Source organism: Dendrobates tinctorius, unplaced genomic scaffold (genome assembly GCF_039654945.1).
Source record: "Dendrobates tinctorius isolate UK_male_01 unplaced genomic scaffold, ASM3965494v1 ptg000086l, whole genome shotgun sequence".
NCBI classification, from domain to species: domain Eukaryota; kingdom Metazoa; phylum Chordata; class Amphibia; order Anura; family Dendrobatidae; genus Dendrobates; species Dendrobates tinctorius.
In genome coordinates, this window is record NW_027361754.1 from 16,562,884 (window position 1) to 16,578,695 (window position 15,812).

The 15,812-nt window shown below is 40.4% G+C and overlaps 1 protein-coding gene across 1 annotated transcript; it reads right to left on the reverse strand.

Annotated features, from left to right (window-relative positions):
- Nucleotides 1–3,650: 3,650 nt before the first annotated feature.
- Nucleotides 3,651–15,550, reverse strand: LOC141097717 (indolethylamine N-methyltransferase-like). Its single transcript, XM_073585092.1, has 3 exons — nucleotides 15,367–15,550; nucleotides 4,988–5,195; nucleotides 3,651–4,300 (listed from the first exon to the last, which is right to left on the reverse strand). Exons 1-3 carry the CDS (start codon nucleotides 15,515–15,517, stop codon nucleotides 3,877–3,879), a joined length of 783 nt encoding a protein of 260 aa, XP_073441193.1. The 5' UTR covers nucleotides 15,518–15,550; the 3' UTR covers nucleotides 3,651–3,876.
- Between the last annotated feature and the right edge of the window lie 262 nt (nucleotides 15,551–15,812).

Consider the following 15,812-nt stretch of genomic DNA (forward strand, 5'->3'; position numbering starts at 1 on the left):
AGCGTGCCAAATACGGAATCAAATTATACAAAACTTGTGAGCACTCATTAGGGTACACTTCCACCTTCCTAATTTATGAAGGTAGGGACCGCCAAATAAACCCCCCAAACTGCCCCCCAGACAATTGGCATCCCATGCAAACTTGTGTTGCAGCTAATGATGTCCTTTCTAACTCAAGGGTACCATGTGTATATGGACAACTATTACACAAGCATCCCCCTATATAAATCCCTCCACGCTGCAAATACAGGGACCTGTGGGACAATCAGGAAAAACAGAGTGGGGTTTCCATCACAGTTGGTGTCCAGACATTTGGAGAAGGGGGTGTCTTTATCACTTGCAAGTGACCAACTTCTTGCAGTGAAGTGGAATGACACGAAGGACTTCTACATGCTAACCCACTGCATGCGGACACCACTGTGATGGCCAGGGATAACATAAAACTGGTCTGCGACACAGACTAAAATAAATTTATGGGTGGCGTTGACTTATCAGACCAGGTTCTGCAACCATACCTGGTCAAGCGGAAGACCAGGGCCTGGTACAAATAGGTGGCAATCGAACACATTCAAACTGCCACATACAACAGCTTTGTCCTGTATAAAAAATCCCAAGGACCCCTTACATTCCTACAGTTTCAGGAAAAAATTGAGGGCCTCATGTTTGAGTCAATGGCACTGGGGGAAGCCTTTGAGTCTGAGGATTCCCAGAGACTTGCAGAGCGCCATTTTCCTCTCCCTATCCCTGTCACTCCCACCCAAAGGTATCCTCAAAAATGATGCCGGGTTTGCAGGAAGCATGGCAAAAGGAGTGATTTCCGGTGCTATTGCCCCACATGCCCATCCCAACCAGGCCTTTGTATCTCCCCCTGCTTTGAAACCTACTACACCACCTACAATTATTAGTTTTTTTCTATATAAGTTTTATTTTCTGCTTAGTGGCCCCAGTAGAGTAATTTGGAACAAGCAATAGAGAATATTTTCATTAGTAGATTCCATTTTACCTCATTCCACAATTAATTCCAACACTTGAACAATCCCATACCAAACTACTATTCCAACAAATTCTCATCCACGTACCCATGTCCGTACAACCCAGAGTGTGGACCCCACAAATGTTCTTGAAAAGTCAGGTCATCTGAAAATTAATTCTAAGACTTAATTACTCACAAACATTTTTGACCATTTATCTAACTTTGACTGTTTTTACGACTGTCTTGCTATACAAATCTTTGGCTTCCATTTATATTACTTATATTTATGTTGGTGATACGGGCATAATCATTTTATTGGAGGATTTCTAAAAATAAGCAAGTTCCGTACTTATACACTATGGACTTTACCGTACGGTTCTTGCCGAACCTCTGGTACCAGACAATACAGATTCTGTAGGGGATTGGTTGTTTTGTGCACATAGCGGTTCTGACCTTGGCGGGTGGGAGCTTGCTATGGTGCACCACATCTATTGACACATTCTTCTCTCAATATAGGGATTGATGGAGCTAAAATGATGTTGTACGACCTGTCTCTGAAAGTGTCTGCCATTCTAGCCCTGCTGGTGTTCTTTCATCTTTGGAACAAACTCAGCTTTGCCACATAGTTGGCTCCATTTTCCTCCAAATTTTGCCCTTCATTCCACTACAGTTTATTCTTCCTGATACAATATACGCAAATGCGGGACAACTGTTTTGTTAGCAAGACCAAATTTTATAATCAGCCAATGTATTTTTAGGAGCATGCCTCCCTCTGTGAGTAATAATTCCTGAAAGGATTTTCAAATAAAGCCAAATTTGTCACATTGTCCCCTTCCTGGCTGAGCACTGCAGTTTGTCCAAACAGAACTTTTGGACTACATATGGGATATCGTCACGCTCATAAGTAAGTGGGTAGCAAATTGTGAAGTCCACTTTTTGGTGTAATCTCTGACAAAAGTGAGAAATGCAGGTCTAAACCAAGATTTTTGTGGAAAAAAATGAACTTTTTCAATATGACGACCTAATGCTATCAAATTCTGTGTCGAACCTGTGGGTTCAAAATGCTCAATATACCCCTGGATAAAATCTTTGAGGGGTGTAGTGTCCAAAATCGGGTCAGTTTTGAGGGGTTTCTGCTGTTTAGGCCACATGTCCAAACCCGACATGGCATCCGATCTCACAATTTTGAGATTAAAAGTCAACCGGTGCTCCTTCCCTTCCGAGCCCTACCATGCACCCAAACAGAGGTTTACCCCCACATATGGGGTATCAGCATACTCAGGACAAATAGCGCAACAACTTTTGGGTTCCAATTTCTATCGCTACCCTTGGTAAAATAAAATATTGGGGGCAAAAATATCATTTTTGTTCCAAACGCAACATGGTGTCCAATCTCAATTCCAGCCAATTCTGCATTGAAAAAGTCAAATGGCGCCCCTTCCCTTGCGAGCTCTACTGTGCGCCCAAAAAGTGGTTTACCCCCACATATGGGGTATCGGCGTATTCAGGAGAAATTGCTCAACAAATTTTGTGGTTCCTTTTCTCTTTTATCACTTGTGAAAATAAAATAATTGGTTCTGAAGTAAATTTCTTGCAAAAAAAAGTTAAATGTTAATTTTTTCCTTCCACATTGCTTCAGTTCCTGTGAAGCACGTAAATGGTTAATAAACTTCTTGAATGTGGTTTTGAGCACCTTGAGGGGTCCAGTTTTTATAATGATGTCACATTTGGGTATTTTCTGTCATGTACACCCCTCAAAGTGACTTTAAATATGATGTGGTCCCTAAAAAAATGGTTTTGTAAATTTTGTTGTAAAAATGAGAAATCGCTGGTCAATTTTTAACCCTTATAACTTCCTAACAAAAAAAAATGTTGTTTCCAATATTGTGCTGATGTAAAATAGACATGTGGGAAATGCTATTTAATTAGAAATTTGTGTGATATGACTCTCTGATTTAAGGGCATAAAAATGTAAAGTTTGAAAATTGCTAAATTTTTTAGATATTTTTTTCATAAATAAACAAAAGTCATATCTAAGAAGTTTTACCACTAACATGAAGTAAAATATGTCATGAAAAAACATTCTCAGAATCAGCAGGATCCGTTAAAGTGTTCAGGAGTTATTACCTCATAAAGTGACAGTGGTCAGAATTGTAAAAATTGCCCTGGTCATTAAGCTGCAAAATGGCTCTGTCACTAAGGGGTTAATCATTATGTTTCTGTCTTTGTTGTTTTCAGTTTAGCGGCCAAGTGTGAATGTGCACTTACACACTGCATGCACATCAGTTTATATCCCATTTCATACCTTTGGGTTTTTAACAGTTATGTGATAGTCTGTATTGTACATAATATGATGGACAGCTAATACTGACGCTATATGGGAATTGTTTGGCCTTTTATGCTAATTGTGAGGTTTATTGAAACTTTTTCCTAAAAATTAACTCTCTAAACCATCTGCTTTCATTGATTGGTGCCAATTTTATGACTGGCAAATGGCCATTAAATATTTGTTAAACATTTACCGTGATTTATTCTGAATGCTTTTATGTATTTAGTATGTGGCACATCCCACTCAATATGAAAAATGTTCATAAGTAAATTTTTGGAAAATTTATACTAAGTAAATGTGAGAAATGTTATGCTTCAAAATGACACAAACAGATAAATCGAACGTCTGTCGCCTTAAAACTGCTTTATTGTGTGCACATTTATAACTAAACATCCAACCCCATCATCAAAAAAGTAAACATGAATGGATCATCATTAACATGTTTTTACAATAAAGACAGATCAATAAGGTTTTTTTTACACTTGTATCACGCACCAGATTCAGATTAAGGATAATGATAGAATTTAAGATTTACATATCGTGACATGGAAACTCAAATTGTGACATCTCAGACCTACTTCTCTCTGTGAGCTGCAATGAACAGCATAGCCTTATAGTCAGTAAGGTCACTCACAGCCGTTCTCTTCTTAATCACACAGCGGTCAATGATAAAACCTTCTGCAACTAGAGCTTTTCTGGCGAAATCCGCATCAAAACTGAAAGCATGGAACTTGTTTTTTCCGACTTTGAAATATGTCATCTCTAAACACGAAATTAATATGAAGTGTCCTCCAGGTTTCAGCAATGAGGAGAACTTCCTGAGATAATTCGTGAAATTACCTTGGTTTTTGCAGATATAATCTAGGAGGCAGACACTCATGACACAATCTGCCAGTGGTAAGACGATCGGTTCCATCATATTTTCTTTCTCAAGGTTACATTTCACAACATGTTGAAGGGCTGATCGCACTTTTCCTACTCTGTCCTGTAACTGATCACTGAAAGAAATGGGAAACGTGATGAAAGTGACTGTCGCACATTGAATGGGATGACATTAGAGCTCAGTGGTTGGTGCTGGATCATCGGCTTCCAGTTGGGAAAATACTTGAATTCAACCAAGACTGAAGCACAAAATATTATGCTTATAACTTCTTATCTTTTCACACAGTTTGTGGATAAAAAATGCTCTTTTTCCCTTCAAATGCAATGAAGGTAGACATAGGTCCCCATTCTCCTAACTGAAACCAAAATAGTGTTTTATTGCTTTCTCTTAAAATATTAGATGCTGACAAAACTTTTTAACTCAACAGGAAAGTGCCAAAAATTGGTCTTTCTGGTACAGTGGCCACTGCAAAAAAATTATACCTTGGAAAACTAATTTTTCAACCTTGGTCAATGGCAACCATTTGCCTCTATATGGGGAATCAGCTGAATACGTTGGATATATACATTAGAGCTGAGGTTTGGGATGCTCCCAATTTATATCTCTAACCAAAACATGATATGAGCAGAGCCCTACTGTACCCTTCCAACAGTGCCTTTTATTCTACAGCTACAAACATTGAGCATTGTAACATCAGGTAAACCATAGATATTAATGATATTACACTAAAAACGGCTTTCATATCTTTGGTATTCAAAAATGACATCAGAGGGTTTTCCTAATTTATGGACATATACTTCACCTCTTTCCCACTCTATCTACATGAAGTTTTGTGGCATGGTTCCAATCAAACGCTCCAGTACGTTCGTCCACCCATCTTTTCAGCTCCATGATGCATCTGTCTCTCATCTTCAGCACTATGATGTGCTTGAAAAAGTCACAGGCTGCAAACAAATGATGAACCAAGGAACCAACACTGAGGTCAATCAAGATATTGCCTTTAACATGACCTGCAGAAAAAAAATCCAAATATTGAAACATACATAGAGGTGGAAAAGTCAGAATAATTGTCAAATTGTGTCATTGAACACTGAATGGGAAATTCAAAACAGAGCTGATGCATTTTTGTTAACCCCTTCCTGCAATGTCATCATTAGTGTTGAGTGATACCTTCCGATATCGAGAAATATCAGATCGGATTGGATCAGATCAGTATCGGATATTGCCGATTCCGATACCGGAAACCAATGCAAGTCAATGGGACACAAATATCGGAATGAAAATAAACCCTTACTTTCCTTGTAGGTTAATTCTACATGAAGGAAAACAACTAAGAATAAGGTAGAATGTATTGGGGGAGGTGGAGGAGACATTAAAGGCATAGAGGTTTAGCCCAATCAAATGGAATAGCAGGAATTAATTTTTTTTAAGACGTTCAGAGTTACAAAGATATTGACTATGTTAACCCCTTCCTGACATCCAACATACTATCCCGTCCATGGGACCCGGGCCCTTATGCCCATGGACGGGATAGTACGTCTACCGCGATCAGCGGCGCCCACGTGGTGAGCGACGCTGATCACGGCCGGGTGTCAGCTGATTATCACAGCTGACACCCGGCACAATGTGTCAGGGGCGGTCACGGACCGCCCCTGACACGTTAACCCCTTGCACACCGTGATCAAACACGATCGCGGTGTACCGGGGGTTAAAGGGAAGCATCAGCAGGGAGGGGGCTCCCTCCGTGCTTCCCTGAGCCCCCCACAGCAGCGCAATGTGCAGCGCTGCTGCGGGGGGCTCCTTTCCTGCAGGCCCCCGAATCCAAGATGGCGACGGGGGCCTTCGGGGGCCTGCAGGAAGCTGGCTTCCTCAGTGCCTGCAAAGCGCAGGAGTGAGGAAGCCTTCTGCACTGCCTGTGACAGATCGCTGATCTGTCACAGTGATCTGTGATGTGACAGATCGGCGATCTGTCACAGGACAGTGATGTCCCACCTGGGACTATTTAATAAAGTTAAAAAAATAAAAAATAAAAGTGTTAAAATAAATTAAAAAAAATCGCCAAATAAATTAGAAAAAAAAAAAAAATATTCCCCCAAATAAATCCTTTTTTTGGAAATAAAAAAAACAACAATAAAAGTACACATATTAGGTATCGCCGCGTCCGTAACGACCCGCCCTATAAAACTGTCCCATTAGTTAACCCCTTTAGCGAACCCCTTAAAAAATAAAAATAAAAAACGAAGCAAAAAATAATGATTTATTATCATACTGCCAAACAAAAAGTGTAATAACGCGCGATCAAAAAGACGCATATAAATATCCATGGTACCGCTGAAAACGTCATCTTGTCCCGCAAAAAACAAGCTGCAAAACAGCGTCATCAGCAAAAAAATTAAAAAGTTATAGCTCGCAGAATAAAGCGATGCAAAAATAATTATTTTTTATATAAAATAGTTTTCATTGCATAAAACCGACAAAACATAAAAAAACGACCTAAATGAGGTATTGCTGTAACCGTACTGACCCGAAGAATAAAACCGCTTTATCAATTTTACTGCACGCGGAACGGTGTAAAAGCACCCCTCCAAAAGAAATTCATGAAAGACTGGTTTTTGTTCATTCTGCGTCCCAAAAATCGGAATAAAAAGCGATCAAAAAATGTCACGTGCCCGAAAATGGTACCAATAAAAACGTCAACTCGTCCTGCAAAAAATAAGACCTCACATGACTCGGTGGGTCAAAATACGGAAAAATTATAGCTCTCAATATGTGGTGATGCGAACACTATTTTTACAATAAAAAGCGTCTTTTAGCGTGCGACAGCTGCCAAATATAAAAACCGCCATAAATAGTAAATCAAACCCCCGTTATCACACCCTTAGTTAGGGAAAAATAATAAAATAAAAAAAATGTATTTATTTCCATTTTTCCATTAGGGTTAGGGTTAGGGTTAGGGTTAGGGCTAGGGTTAGGGCTAGGGTTAGGGTTAGGGCTGAGATTAGGGTTAGGGGTGTGTTGGGGTTCGGGTTGGAGTTAGAATTGGGGGTTTCCACTGTTTGGGCACATCAGGGGCTCTCCAAATGCAACATGGCGTCTGATCTCAATTCCAGCCAATTCTGAGTTGAAAAAGTCAAATGGTGCTCCTTCCCTTCCAAGCTCTGCCATGCGCCCAAACACTGTTTTACCCCCACATGTAGGGTATCAGCCTACTCAGGTCAAATTGCAAAACAATTTTTGGGGTCCAATTTCTCCTGTTACTCTTAGAAAAATAAAAAATTGGGGGCAAAAATATCATTTTTGTGGAATAAAATGATTTTTTTATTTTCACTTCCGAGCGTTAAAAACTTCTGTGAAGCACTTGGGGGTTCAAAGTGCTCACCACACATCTAGATAAGTTCCTTGGGGGGTCTAGTGTCCAAAATGCGGTCACTTGTGGGGAGTTTCAATAGTTTAGGTACATCAGGGGCTCTCCAAACGCACATGACACCCGCAGACCATTCCATCAAAGTCTGCATTCCAAAACGTCACTGCTTCCCTTCCGAGCCCCGACGTGTGTCCATACAGTAGTTTTCTCCCACATATGGGGCGTCAGCGTACTCAGGACAAATTAGACAACAACTTTTGGGGTTCAATTTCTCCTGTTACCCTTGGGAAAATAAAAAAATTGGGGACTAATTGATCATGTTTGTGGAAAAAATACGATTTTTTTCTTTTCATGCCCGGGCATTATAAACTTCTGTGAAGCCCTTGGGGGTTCAAAGTGCTCACCACACATCTAGATAAGTTCCTTAGGGGGTCTCGTTTCCAAAATGGAGTCATTTGTGGGGGGTTTCCACTGTTTAGGTACATTAGGGGCTCTCCAAAGGCAACAAGACACCCGCAGAACATTCCCTCAAAGTCTGCATTCCAAAACGTCACTGCTTCCCTTCCGAGCCCCGACGTGTGTCCATACAGTAGTTTTCTCCCACATATGGGGCGTCAGCGTACTCAGGACAAATTGGACAACAACTTTTGGGGTTCAATTTCTCCTGTTACCCTTGGGAAAATAAAAAAATTGGGGACTAATTGATCATGTTTGTGGAAAAAATACGATTTTTTTCTTTTCATGCCCGGGCATTATAAACTTCTGTGAAGCCCTTGGGGGTTCAAAGTGCTCACCACACATCTAGATAAGTTCCTTAGGGGATCTCGTTTCCAAAATGGAGTCATTTGTGGGGGGTTTCCACTGTTTAGGTACATTAGGGGCTCTCCAAAGGCAACATGACACCCGTAGATCATTCCCTCAAAGTCTGCATTCCAAAACGTCACTACTTCCCTTCCGAGCCCCGACGTGTGTCCATACAGTAGTTTTCTCCCACATATGGGGCGTCAGCGTACTCAGGACAAATTGGACAACAACTTTTGGGGTTCAATTTCTCCTGTTACCCTTGGGAAAATAAAAAAATTGGGGACTAATTGATCATGTTTGTGGAAAAAATACGATTTTTTTATTTTCATGCACGGGCAGTATAAACTTCTGTGAAGCCCTTGGGGGTTCAAAGTGCTCACCACACATCTAGATAAGTTCCTTAGGGGGTCTCGTTTCGAAAATGGGGTCATTTGTGGGGGTTTCCACTGTTTAGGTACATTAGGGGCTCTCCAAAGGCAACCTGACACCCGCAGACCATTCCATCAAAGTCTGCATTCCAAAATGTCACTACTTCCCTTCCGAGCCCTGACGTGTGTCCATACAGTAGTTTTCTCCCACATATGGGGTGTCAGCGTACTCAGGACAAATTGGACAACAACTTTTGGGGTTCAATTTCTCCTGTTACCCTTGGGAAAATAAAAAAATTGGGGACTAATTGATCATGTTTGTGGAAAAAATACGATTTTTTTATTTTCATGCCCTGGCATTATAAACTTCTGTGAAGCCTTTGGGGGTTCAAAGTGCTCACCTCACATCTAGATAAGTTCCTTTGGGGGTCTAGTTTTCAAAATGGGGTCATTTGTGGGGGGTTTCCACTGTTTAGGTACATTAGGGGCCCTCCAAAGGCAACATGACACCCGCAGACCATTCCATCAAAGTCTGCATTCCAAAACGTCACTACTTCCCTTCCGAGCCCCGACGTGTGTCCATACAGTAGTTTTCTCCCACATATGGGGTATCAGCATACTCAGGACAAATTGTACAACATCTTTTGGGGTCCAATTTCTCCTGGTACCCTTGGGAAAATAAAAAAAATGGTGACTAAAAGATCATGTTTGTGGAAAAAATACGAATTTTTTATTTTCATGCCCGGGCGTTATAAACTTCTGTGAAGCACTGGGGGGTTCAAAGTGCTCACCACACATCTAGATAAGTTCCTTAGGGGGTCTAGTTTACAAAATGGTATCATTTGTGGGGGGTTTCCACTGTTTAGGTACATCAGGGGTTTTCCAATCGCGACATGGTGTCCGATCTCAATTCCAGCCAAAAACGTCAAATGGCGCTGCTTCCCTTCCGAGCTCTGCCATGCGCCCAAATAGTGGTTTACCCCCACATGTGGGGTATCAGCGTACTCAGGACAAATTGCACAATAACTTTTAGGGTCCTGTTACCCTTGGAAAAATAAGAATTGAGGGTGAAAAGATCATTTTTGTGGAAAAAATATGATTTTTTAATTGTAAGGCTTTATGTTATAAACTTCTGTGAAGCCCTTGGGGGTTCAAAGTTCTCACCACACATCTAGATAAGTTCCTTAGGGGGTCTAGTTTCCAAAATGGTGTCATTTGTGGGGGGTTTCCACTGTTTTGGTACATCAGGGGTTTTCCAATCGCGACATAGTGTCCGATCTCAAATCCAGCCAAAAACGCCAAATGGCGCTGCTTCCCTTCCGAGCTCTGCCATGCGCCCAAATAGTGGTTTACCCCGACATGTGGGGTATCAGCGCACTCAGGACAAATTGCACAATAACTTTTAGGGTCCTGTTACCCTTGGAAAAATAAGAATTGAGGGTGAAAAGATCATTTTTGTGGAAAAAATATGATTTTTTAATTGTACCGCTGTATGTTATAAACTTCTGTGAAGCCCTTGTGGGTTCAAAGTTCTCACAACACATCTAGATAAGTTCCTTAGGGGGTCTAGTTTCCAAAATGGTGTCATTTGTGGGGGGTTTCCACTGTTTAGGTACATCAGGGGTTTCCAATCGCGACATGATGTCCGATCTCAATTCCAGCCAAAAACGTCAAATGGCGCTGCTTCCCTTCGGAGCTCTGCCATGCGCCCAAATAGTGGTTTATCCCCACATGTGGGGTATCAGCGTACTCAGGACAAATTGCACAATAACTTTTGGGGTCCTGTTACCCTTGGGAAAATAAAAATTGCGGATGAAAAAGATCATTTTTGTGGAAAAAATATGATTTTTTAATTGTACCGCTGTATGTTATAAACTTCTGTGAAGCCCTTGGGGGTTCAAAGTTCTCACCACACATCTAGATAAGTTACTTAGGGAGTCTAGTTTCCAAAATGTTGTCATTTGTGGGGGGTTTCCACTGTTTTGGTACATCAGGGGTTTTCCAATCGCGACATGATGTCCAATCTCAATTCCAGCCAAAAACGTCAAATGGCGCTGCTTCCTTTCCGAGCTCTGCCATGCGCCCAAATAGTGGTTTACCCCCACATGTGGGATATCAGCGTACTCAGGACAAATTGCACAATAACTTTTAGGGTCCTGTTACCCTTGGGAAAATAAAAATTGGGGTGAAAAGATCATTTTTGTGTAAAAAATATGATTTTTTAATTGTACCGCTGTACGTTATAAACTTCTGTAAAGCCGTTGTGGGTTCAAAGTTCTCACCACATATCTAGATAAGTTCCTTGGGGGGTCTAGTTTCCAAAATGGGGTCCCTTGTGTGGGGTTTCCACTGTTTAGGTACATCAGGGACTCTCCAAACGTGACATGGCATCCGATCTGAATTCCAGCCAATTTTGCATTGAAAAAGTCAAACGGCGCTCCTTCCATTCTGAGCTCTGCCATGCGCCGAAACAGTCGTTCCCCCCCACAAATCAGGTATCAACGTACTCAGGACAAATTGCACAATAACTTTTGCAGTCCAATTTCTCCTGTTACCCTTGATAAAATAAAAAAAATTGAACCTGAAGTATTTTTTTTGTGAAAAAAAGTTAGATGTTCATTTTTTTTTAAATATTCAAAAAAATTCCTGTGACGCACCTAAAGGGTTAATTAACTTCTTGAATGTGGTTTTGAGCACCTTAAGGGGTGCAGTTTTTAGAATGGTGTCACTTTTGGGTATTTTCTATCATATAGACCCCTCAAAGTGGCTTCAAATGTGATGTGGTCCTAAAAATAAAATGGTGTTGTAAAAATGAGAAATCGCTGGTCAACTTTTAACCCTTATAACTTCCTAACAAAAAAAAATTTTGGTTCCAAAATTGTGCTGATGTAAAGTAAACATGTGGGAAATGTTAGTTATCAAGTTTTTTGTGTGCCGTATCTCTGTGATTTAAGGGCATAAAAATTCAAATTTGGAAAATTGCGAAATTTTCAAAATTTTCGCCAAATTTTCATTTTTCTCACAAATAAACGCAAGTTATTTGAATGAAATTTTACCACTAACATGAAGTACAATATGTCACGAGAAAACAGTGTCAGAATCACCAGGATCCATGGAAGCGTTCCAGAGTTATGACCTCATAAAGGTACTGTGGTCAGAAATAAAAATTGGCCCGGTCATGAACGTGCAAACCACCCTTGGGGGTGAAGGGGTTAAAGGGGTTGTGTAGCAATAGAGGGAGACGTTCAGAAAAGGCACATGTTGGCGGAGTGTTGGAACGGAGTGCTTCATCTAGCTTGGAGATTGACTGAGCCCCTGACCCGAAGAACACGGTATGGATGCGGGCACCTGTATGCACAACAGACTGTGAGTAAAGCTTTGGAACTACATGCCCTGGTGTCCTCCAGTTATTCCTGTGCCAACACACTCAGCACTGCTACATCTCTGTGCCTGGCACTGCACCATCTATGTCTCTTCATTACCTCTCCATCTACACTGCCCTGAGACTACAGCCCTACCTGTGGAGGGCCACAACATCAAAGCTGCACCACACCATCTGTCCCAGAGGATGTCTGCAGCATCGGCTTAACATCTTCATTGCCGAACACCACAGGTGGCGTCACGAATCATTCACTTATAAACTTTAATCATCATCCACACGTTCAACATTTCCCTTTTACAATGGATGCCCAGGGCCATGGACCGGGTCACAGCTACCGTGACATCTCCCATTGAAACCAACGGGCCTGGTACCGAGTACCCCACCAGTCCTGGCGGGCGATCCAACTTGGCGGAAATACATAACAGAACAGGTTGTCCGGGCTTTTCACATAATCTCAGTGCATATCTAGGCTGCAGAATGCTGACAATAAGTAATTTACCTTCTGTGGCTAGTCTGCATGGTTTCCAAGATATCATCTCTTGCTTCTAAGATAAACTTCCAGGGGGGGTGTTCTGGCATTGAAATGAGAACTGTTGTTTCCTCCTCCCTCACTAGTTTCACTTTCCATAGATCACTGTTCAGCATGTGTCTGGGAGAGGAGCAGCTGGGTGGTCCGCTCGCAGCCAATCACAGCCATGCCATTAGTTAACATGCCTACAGTACATGCCTAACAGGATGTGCCCACACTTCTTAGGATTCCTCATTGGCTGAATCAAATCAAACTGGCTCATAGCATTATGGGAACTTCTGATTCCGGTATTCGATATGCAAAAAGTATCGGAACTCAGTATCGGAATTCCAATACCGTGAATATCGGCCGATACCCGATATTTGCAGTATCGGAATGCTCAACACTAGTCATCATATATTGACTGTACAAAGCAACAAATATGAACCTAGCACTCAACTTAAAGGTATTTGTAAGGCGGTTTATTGTAGTACACGAAAAAAGACGTTTCGGTCAATGTGACCTTCTTCAGTTACGTGTGGTATATAGATTGTGTAGAGCTTATAGGCATCTATCAGAAAGGACGATGGTGCTTTAGGCATTGAGGAGAATGATCTCTCTAAGGTAATGAGCTTGTCAGTATATAGGAGAGGGGCAAACGTGCCTCCAGATGCGGTGCCCCTCTCCTATATACTGACAAGCTCATTACCTTAGAGAGATCATTCTCCTCAATGCCTAAAGCACCATCGTCCTTTCTGATAGATGCCTATAAGCTCTACACAATCTATATACCACACGTAACTGAAGAAGGTCACATTGACCGAAACGTCTTTTTTCGTGTACTACAATAAACCGCCTTACAAATACCTTTAAGTTGAGTGCTAGGTTCATATTTGTTGCTTTAATGGTTTGGGAACCTAACCTTAGCACCATCTTGAGTTGTGCTCACGGTGTTCTTTCTATATTGACTGTACAGACGGAAGGCTGCTTTCATAGGGGCTGAACATTTACTGCAGTCAAATGTTGCCAGCTCAGGATCTGTAATAAATAGCAGGACTCATGTAATTTTACAAAATTCACTGTAGTTAACAAATCAGAATAATTCTTGATTGATTTCAGACAGCATAAGATAGAGACGAGAGATCACATCATGTTCTGTCTCCGACATTTAATTCCTAATCTCTGATTGTCTGCTTGTTAAATGTTTTCAGTGTTTTTTGGCTCCATCTAGTGACCAGAGTCATAACCGCATTGTTATTGTGTGTTTTACTTTCGCTTTTTATTTCCCTCCATTGCAATGCATGCTGGTAGCCTTTTGCAAAGGATTATGGTTAGTTCAGCCCCATTTTCCCTGAAATGATTCAACCTACAGTCTCCTTATTGGACCCCGGTATAGCGGTTTAGCTGCCTGTATAGCTACATGAAGTCTGCTTCATTTAGTGAGGACTTAACACATCACCTGGCCGGTCTCCCCATAATGCCTTACAGCAGTAGTCATAGCAGAGCCGATCATGATGAACTATAGGTCTGAAGTCACTTGTGCTGAGTTGAACCCTCCATCTTTTTTTGTAGTGCAGACTGTTAAAATTTATTTTGCCACAGCATAACTTTTTTGACATCTATCACTGTGTATTGTCTGACTGCTGTGAACATTATGGTGATTTGTGTTTTCCACATCAAACTAACAGTTTTAAAGATTAATTATAATTATAGTGCATACTTTAAATATTTTGTGCCACAGTATTAATCTTTTTCTATCTGCCACTGTGCCATGTATTATTGCTGCACCCAATATTGCCATTTTTATTTTTTGAGTCAAACTCACAGAGCCGAAGATTTAAACACCACCATTAAATATTTACAAAAAAGTCTGATTTGCCCGAATACAAATGTTCAATCATTTGCTTTGTGTGAATTCAATAAAATGGTAACCATAAAATAAACTGTGACTCTGCAACATACTTCACATAGGATACACTGATACTGTTGTATACATCATGTAGGAGACACTGAGATTGTTGTATACATCATATAGGAGACACTGAAATTTGTGTTTGTGCATCATGTAGGAGGCGCTAAGAAAGCCGTATACATCACATAGGAGACACTGGTACTTGTGTATATACATCACTTAGGAGACATTGAGTCTGCTGTATTTTCACGTATACCATTGATTTAAAAAAAATAAAGCAATGGATATTCTTGTAGCACACATTGCTCATTTAAAGTAATAGGATGTCTAAGATAAGTTTTCAAGAAGCCTTATATACATGCTTCAAATGCCATTTAGCACAAAAATTTACCAGGAGTGCAGAATTTAACAGCATATTTTTAATCTATAGGGCAAATTCAAGGGAAGTTTGTATGAAAAATTCACAACAAAATCAGCTGAAAGGCCACATGAAGCACCTGAAACTTTTGTTGTGAATTTTCTCTGGATCTTCATCAAAATTTGCATCTCAAAATTTACACATGTGAATGTACCAACTGAAATTTTAATTCTTAAATGATCATTTTATCACAATCAATATATTTTCTAAAGTGTGGGAAACACGGAGGAGGGAACATTGACACTATTAACCCTAAAGCCTATATGGTTGTAAGTAATAACTAGAGCTTTGCTATGCTCCCTTTGGTTGATATGCATGGGGCAGTGTGCTTTACCTCTTTTTTATTACCCAAACCCCATATAACCAAGTTTGCTTATTTTGTATCTTGTTAAACTAATTAAACTCAAGAATAATTAGATACATACCCTCTGTGAAAGTTTTTGTAAGATTTTCAATGGGAAATATCAAGGAATCCTCTCCAAAGACCATATCAGGTTTATCTGAAAAATAATTCTCCAGACTTTCTCTGGAATCAAAGTCATCTTCATGGTAGTGCTTACAGGTGCTGGAATCCATTGTCTAATCTTGTATAACAGAAAGAGAACTCTTTTAGCTATGGTGCACAAGGTCTTTATATAATCAGTAAGAATTGATTAACAATGCATATTAGTAAGGATGACATTTAATTATTACAACATGAGTTCAAATATTACTTCAAAGAATCATATGATCATACATTTATTTTGAATTTGAAAGACTGTCATATGTTAAAGCGTAATGAAAACAAGTTGCTTAACCCATTAATGACTAGCCTTTCATGAGTACACAGAAGTCTTGATTTTACTTTTTGGCAGTGAAAAACTAATAAAAT

What these genes read in the sequence shown, in the direction of transcription:
- LOC141097717 (XM_073585092.1), bottom strand. Translation starts at nt 15,517, where the DNA reads ATGGATTCCAGCACCTGTAAGCACTACCATGAAGATGACTTTGATTCC. An exon ending in TACAAAAACTTTCACAGAGG is followed by an intron (nt 5,196 to 15,366) that starts GTATGTATCTAA and finishes TTTTTTCTGCAG; the next exon opens with GTCATGTTAAAGGCAATATC. An exon ending in GTAGATAGAGTGGGAAAGAG is followed by an intron (nt 4,301 to 4,987) that starts GTGAAGTATATG and finishes CATTTCTTTCAG; the next exon opens with TGATCAGTTACAGGACAGAG.